The sequence below is a fragment of the Rhea americana genome, unplaced genomic scaffold (genome assembly GCF_003343005.1).
Source record: "Rhea americana isolate MKP2758 unplaced genomic scaffold, rheAme1 scaffold_903, whole genome shotgun sequence".
NCBI lineage: Eukaryota > Metazoa > Chordata > Aves > Rheiformes > Rheidae > Rhea > Rhea americana.
The window spans coordinates 4,973-11,680 of NW_028187093.1; the positions used below are offsets into that span (position 1 = coordinate 4,973).

Below are 6,708 nucleotides of genomic sequence, written 5' to 3' on the forward strand. Positions count from 1 at the left end.
GATATTTATGTGGGGGCCACTGTTCAGGGCACTCTTCTGACAGTAATGTGGGGAAGAGCTGGCCTTTTGTYGCCCRATGTTTTGAGCTRGATGGGATCCAGATACGCTGCTGCCTCAGGAGAGAATGGAAAGTTTGTGGGTGACTCTGAAGGCTTCAAAGCAGCATGCCTCTAGTAGGGACATCTCCTTGTACCATGCTGGAGACCACTCCTAAGGCCTGAGCATTGCTKAGCCACCCAAAACATCCAGGGGCTCTGATTTAAGGCCTCAGGATTGCAATGTGGCAGAGGAGGGTTTGCCGGAGGCTGTTCCTAGGGCTGCAGACAAACCTACAGGGCGGCTGCCCAGAGAGAGCAGTGCTGAATTGTCCTGGGCTTTTCTGCAGCTGATTTTATCCCACAAAGCTCTGTGTGCCCAGGTTGGCTGGGAACTACTGGATCTGAGGAGGCCCAAGGAAAATGGCCAGCCTTGTAGTGACTTTTCTCTTTGGGGACTTTGGCAGTGATGCTTGTTGGCATTGAGATCCCAGGCTTCAGCAGAAGCAGAGTTCATACTAGACCTGAGTGCCTCACATCCAGCTATCCCTGTGCCTGGCCTAGATGCAGAGGACCCTTGAAATCTGCTGAGCCTAGCCTTATCCTCATCCATCATAGCTGTGCTGTGTATGCTGCAAAACAAAGTACACCTTTGGTAGCTCATAGTCCTTCCTGCAAGGTGGGCCAGGCCTGGTGTAGCCCGTGCTGCTCTCCCGCTGCCTCGGTGTAGGTCTGTGAGGGGTTTGGTGTGTGTCTTTGGACTTGTCTGCAGGAAACCACTTGTGTCACTCCCCCACAGCATCCCACTCTCTCAGCTTTGCCAGCTAGGTGCAAAAACCTCCTTGGAGACCTCATTCCGTTGTGAGAATAGCAGGACCTGGCACCAAATGAGCTGCAAAGCTGTTGCCCAAGGCTGACGTGCAAGCTCTCCTCACCGTCAGCAGCGTTCTCACAAGCTGTGGAGCAGCTGCCTGGCTCTGCTCCCCTCCCCTTCCCTTTGCGTGGTGCAGTAAGCACCACGGTGCAGCACTGCTAAACCTCCACCACCACTGCACGCAGGCTAAGGCTGCCACGGTGGGGAGGTCTGCGYGGGGTTTAGCCGAGGCGCCKGCCTCAGGGCCTGTTCTCAGCCTGGGCCTCTYGCCCTCGCAGGTCTCTCGGAGCTGGAGCTACAGGCAAGCAGGGAYGCAAGCGGGCTCCGAGCGCACCGGGCGCCGCTGTCACTCAGCCCCGCCGTGCCAAAGGCATGCCCTGCCTCCATAAAGGATGCTGAGCCTGCGAGCAGCTTGCTCCCTTGCACACAGCCCGCATCTGCTGAATCCCTTATGGACCTACCAACCGAAGGGGAGAAACTGGAGCATTGCACCAAAGCCAGGCCCCGACCCAACTGCAGGCACAAGCAGCCTCCAAGCAAGCCAAATGTAAGACTTGTTTTGTTTTGTTTTGTTTTTCCAATCAGGCAGTTTGTGGGGTAGGAGGAGGGAAGGCTTGTGGGTTTTTTATTTCCCCCTGCTTCCCTCAATGGGATGAATTCTCTTAGTCAGCATTTATTGCAAGGCAGGAACATGAGATGGGCAGAGTGCAGCTGATTTATGATACTGCACTCCAGCTGCTACCGTGTGCACCTTTGAGGTGGGGGGGAGTTGAGAGGATAGGCAGTGGTTTTGGGAGACCGGAGGAGTCTTTCTTTTTCCTCCTGATGAATTTGGCATTCTGCAGAACTGTGAGATCTGAGATACAGGCAGAAAAAAAATTGTTTGTGTGCAGAGGGCTGATCTATTTGTGAACGTCTCCATCTCCCTCTGTCCATCTGCGATGAATTTTCTCTCAAGATTCAAAAATTCTTTTCYGGATCAGCCCCAAAACACTGGTAGCAAAATGTGAACRCAACTATCATGGCCCTTGGCAGAACTGTGCAAATTGCTGAAGCCATCAGTGGAGGATTGGCTCCAGGGCTCTGCTGGCCTTGGCATGGCTGGATTTAACCCCAGAGCTTTCCCACACCTGCAATATGAATGTACAAGGAGTGATGCTCATAACCTGCTGGATGTCTTTGCAGTGCCTCAGACTGCTCTGCAAGCAAAAAGTAACTTTTGGATGCAATTGGGCCAGCATCCACGGAGAAGACCGGGCCTGGGAGAGATGGGTGGTGCTGAGGCAGGGGCTGGAGGGGGGTCAATGTGTGCTGCAGTGGGGTGCTTTGGAAAGGCTGGAAGCACTTTGACTGCTGTCTAAGCAATCTCTGCTCCTTCACTCACCTTTAGAAGGCCCTTGGGGGGCAGCCCCCCACCACACACCTAAAGCAAGTGCAGAAGGGTTGGGAGTGCTCTGGAGAAACAAATCATGGGGGCACTGTGTCAGGTGGTCCAGCTTGTCCCTTGTCTCCCTGCCTTCATGACATAACTGGGTCCTGCCATCTGCTGGAAGGCCATGGTATGCATGTCCATGGTGATGCTTATCCGGTCAGGCCCTGCGACTGGAGCCTGCCTGCCTGCTCCATCAATCTGTTCTGGACAGGAAATGTTCTGCCAAACATTGTCTGTGTGTTTGGTGAGGGCAGGCTTTGATGGATGCAATGTGACAGGTAAAGCAGATATTGGACTGCTGGAATGGATCCTGAGAGGCATAAATCCAGCTGTAATGAAAAGTCATTATGGATTGAAATGCCACCAACCGAGAAATGCCTTCCTCTTGTCAATTGGAAGCCACCAGTCTCGTTCCCCGTGCCAGAGCTTGGCAGATAACATGATTCTAAAGGAAGGTCAGGCCATGGTATAGACATGGACATGGTCCAGGCTTGGACACAAAGTGGTTGATCTTTGTCTGAACCACAGCAGTGCTTTGAGTTGGATGGGGTTGGACTCAACATGGGAAAACCAGTGAGGATGAGTACTAGGCTCTATGTGCAGATGACAGGACATGAAATAAGCCCTGAGTGCCGAGCTGCATGGCTCGCAGGCAGGCGTAGGCTGTGTAGGACACCCCATAGGATACTTTGCCTCTTCCTCATGGACTGTTGAGCACGGACTCCCTTGGATGTGGGTTTTCCAGACCTAAAAGCTCACACCTTGATGCCTGCAGTCAGCATCCACAACTTCTGCTCCATGAGGGAGCTGGTTACCTCATGATGCCCAGCTTCTCTCTCAAAGCCTGGCCGCCCCTTCTGAGGAACCATATATCCTAACCTTTATCCTTGCCTCCTGATGGTATGGATGGATGGATGGATGCAGCCTGCACTGCGCTGAGGGCTGACTGCAGAGCMGTTCTCTCCTAGGCCTCCAGCCACTTGCTCCATCAGGAGCAGAGAGTGTAAGTGTCCATTCCTTGGTTCTCAAAGCAAGGAACCTTCCTGCCAAAGTCTTCCTCTCCACATGGCCCAAGAGTCTAGGACAGCATACAAACGACTGACCCAGCTATAGGAGCTCATTTGCAAGAGTTGGTTCTGACATCGGGCCGGGGCTGTCCTTGTTGATGCTCAGTGCCCACAAGGTGAGCAAAGGCAGGATCTGCCACAACGTGCCCCCAAGGAGGGTTGGAAATGTACTGTGGAGTCATATGGGCATCCTGCAACACAGGCACTTATGGGTAGAGAGCTAGAGAGAGAGAGCACATGGGCACCAGACCTTCTCCACAGTGCTGAGCAGGAGCATGAGTGCCCAGCACATGGCAGCACACTACAGCAGGGGTCCTGGCGTGATGCAGCAGAGGAGCGCAATGCTGGGCCAAGGAGACCACTGCAGGGGAATTGCAGTGGCTGTTCAGGCAAGGTGAAAGTCTGGCAACAAGCTAAGGAGATCTAGGGATCCTGACAAAATGGTAGCGCACCAAGTCATCATGGGATCCTGGCTGGATCACAGTGTGATAACATCCTGATTTGGCTTTAAGGCCAGATGCATGGAACAGGGAAGGGGACGTCCTGGTCTGTGGAGGTGCCAGCCCATCCAGCCCAAAGGGTTTCCAGGTCCTTTCTTGCACTGGGATCCACAAGCCTCCTCCTGGCATAGCAGAGAGGTCTGCACGTGCACATGCATGGGACAGGATACGCCTGTATACGACGCGTATGTATGTATGCATGCATGGTGTATAATTTTGCCTGCCTGTGTGGCCTCCCAGGAGGTGGTGGGTAAGGGAGATGTACCTACTGCTGCCCACCTRCTGCTCAGGCCTGGTCCCAGATGATGGCCATGCTTCCTTGCAGGTGCAGCCTGTGGCCTGTGAGAACAATGAGGACAGGAGCATCACYCGTGTGGATGAGGGCMTGGAGGACTTCTTCACCAAGAAGCTCATCACAGAGGACCTGCCGTAAGTGAAAGGGGGTGCCCACAGTCCTCTCAGTAGTGCTGGCCCAGCAGCCAGCACCSCCAGCATGCTCCTGTCCCCTGGTGCACCATGTTTCTGCAGACTACCACCACCTGCAATCCACACTGCCATGCAAACATTGCTGGCTCAAGGTCAGTGCCAAGTGCTAAAGGGATACTTGGGAAAACAGCACCACAGCACTTTTTACCTAGGTACCTGGTAGGGCAGAGCTCTGCCTGGCCTCAGAGAGCATTTTCAAGGACAAACTGGCAGGAGGACATTGTGAAGGCACTTGTTGGGCGAGATGCAGGCAGGGCTGGCTTCCCACAAGCTTTGTGGGGAGGACAGCTGTATAAGAGTTGTGGGGGTCTGTCCCATAACAAGGAAGGAATGATCCACCAGGGTCTAGATGAACCATGCTGTGAGAGCTTCCCCAGGTCTACCCAAGGCTGGCTGAGCCCAGTATCCGGGGCTGGCACTGGGTCCTTGGGTCAAACACAACCCCTCGGCAGCCCTGACCTAACATTTCCCAACGCCTCATCTCTCCCCAGCCCCACAGCACAGGGGACCTGCCCTGGATCAGCCCTTCTGGCATCTTCAAGCTCTCGCACCCTCAAGAAGAAAATTGGGACCTTTTTTGCATTCAAGAAGCCCAAGTCCAGCTGGGGCTCAAGGTGTGAGAAGGAGCCTGAGGGCAGTGTCACAGCCCCCAAAAGCAGACGGTCGGTGCTCAGTGACATTTTACGGCCCCCCAGCAAGGCAGGAGAGCCACTCAGCAAGTCTGAGGAGGGGAGCCTCGCTGCCGAGCCCCAGGCAGAGCCTGAGCACAGCCAGACTCCTGACTCTGCCCGCAGGATCAGGCCCAAGTATTCACGGGAGGGCAAGTCTCAGTCACTCATACTGCTGTCCGGGGAGGATGAGGACACACTTGGAGTCAGGCATGACAAGGTAAGCACTGCCATGGCAGTCCTCAGCAGGCCACCGAGGATGCTGATGGTACTGGGGCTGCATGCCATCAGGGCCTGTGGGACAGAACCAGGGCACAGGGCTGCAGCYCACCCATGACTGAGAGGGAGAGGAGAGCAGGCTGGACACCGCAGGGATGTGGGGATCCGTGAGCAATGACTGGGGACAGGCCCTACTGGGTTGTGTCCTTGCCTCAGTAACCATAGGGTAGAACTAGGGCTGGGGGATCACGCACTCAGCAGGCCATCAGGTTGGTGCTGCTGGACCTGTGAGGAGTGCTGCCTCTCTCACTGCACATCCTGGCATGGCTGTGTCTTTCCTGCAGAAGAGGCACCTGGAGAAGAATGACAGGGAGCTTCCCAATTCCTTTGAGCAACGTGTGCACATCATGCTCCACCGCATGGGTGTCACAAAGGGCCTGGCCACCTAGGGCAAGAAGCAGCAGGTGGGATTGACTCTTCTTTAGGGACACATCCTGCACCCAGGGAGGTGGAGATGGTGGCCCATGGGACAAGGTGACCCAGGCCCCAGTCTCATTCCCCTGCCCAGGCCAGACCTGACAGCATACAGGCCTGTCATCACTGCCCGTAGCCTCTGTCCCCTAACCCTCTGCAAGGGAAGCAGCGCATGGATCATGGAGGGTGTCTAGCCATCTGTACCTTCTTCACCAGCATGCACCCATGCCACGCACACTCCTCCCCTCAAGCCCTGGCAGCACACTGCTGGTCACAGGCCCATCAGCCCTGGTGCTGCAATCCCASCGCTACCTCACCAGATTTCTTTCTCTTGCAGAGCAAAGACAGCGAGATCAAGAAAGCCGTTTCAGACGGTGAGGTGCTGCATCCTGCCTCCTGCTTCGCTCCACCCTGACCCTCACCAAGGGTGGCACAACTGGGCATCCTTAGGACCCCATGGTCTCCTGGATGCATGTTTCACGGCGAGGCCAGCCCCCACATCCCATGGCACACAGCTAGCAGGAACTGGGCCAAGCATCACCAGTTTCACTCAGGGCTGCTTTACCCTGTGSTTTAATCACCTCACTGGGTGCTAATGGCATGGGGGTGACCCACTCAGCACACTGTTGCTGACCAATGACCTRKGCTTGCAGGGGACATTGTGGMCAGCTTGGCAGACTCACCACCACCCTCCCTGAAGGCGCGCACATGCTCCATGTCCACAGGTAGGTCAGCTGTGGGCACAGGTGGACGTGCACAAGTTGCCAGGGGCAGAGGATTGGCCAGTGGGGGGAGTTATGTCTTTCCCACTGTTAGCATCCAGCAGCGCTCTATGGGGACAGCACACTGGAGTCAACATGTACCACTGCTCCAGCCAGTGRGCACAGACACCCTGCTCAGGGTACTGATCTGGCCATAGCAGAAGGAAATCCAGCCATTCTCCCTTTGTTGCA

The 6,708-nt window shown here is 55.3% G+C and overlaps 1 protein-coding gene across 1 annotated transcript in view; it reads left to right on the top strand.

Moving 5' to 3' along the window:
* Positions 1 to 6,480, top strand: part of LOC146584647 (capping protein, Arp2/3 and myosin-I linker protein 2-like) — a gene marked incomplete at both ends in the record, with an annotated part of 11,025 nt that extends 4,545 nt beyond the window's left edge. Inside the window, 6 exon segments of the mRNA XM_085324391.1 lie at positions 1,199 to 1,456; positions 4,234 to 4,337; positions 4,886 to 5,282; positions 5,626 to 5,745; positions 6,093 to 6,129; positions 6,409 to 6,480. Coding sequence (XP_085180517.1) covers positions 1,199 to 1,456; positions 4,234 to 4,337; positions 4,886 to 5,282; positions 5,626 to 5,745; positions 6,093 to 6,129; positions 6,409 to 6,480 — 988 coding nt within the window.
* Between the last annotated feature and the right edge of the window lie 228 nt (positions 6,481 to 6,708).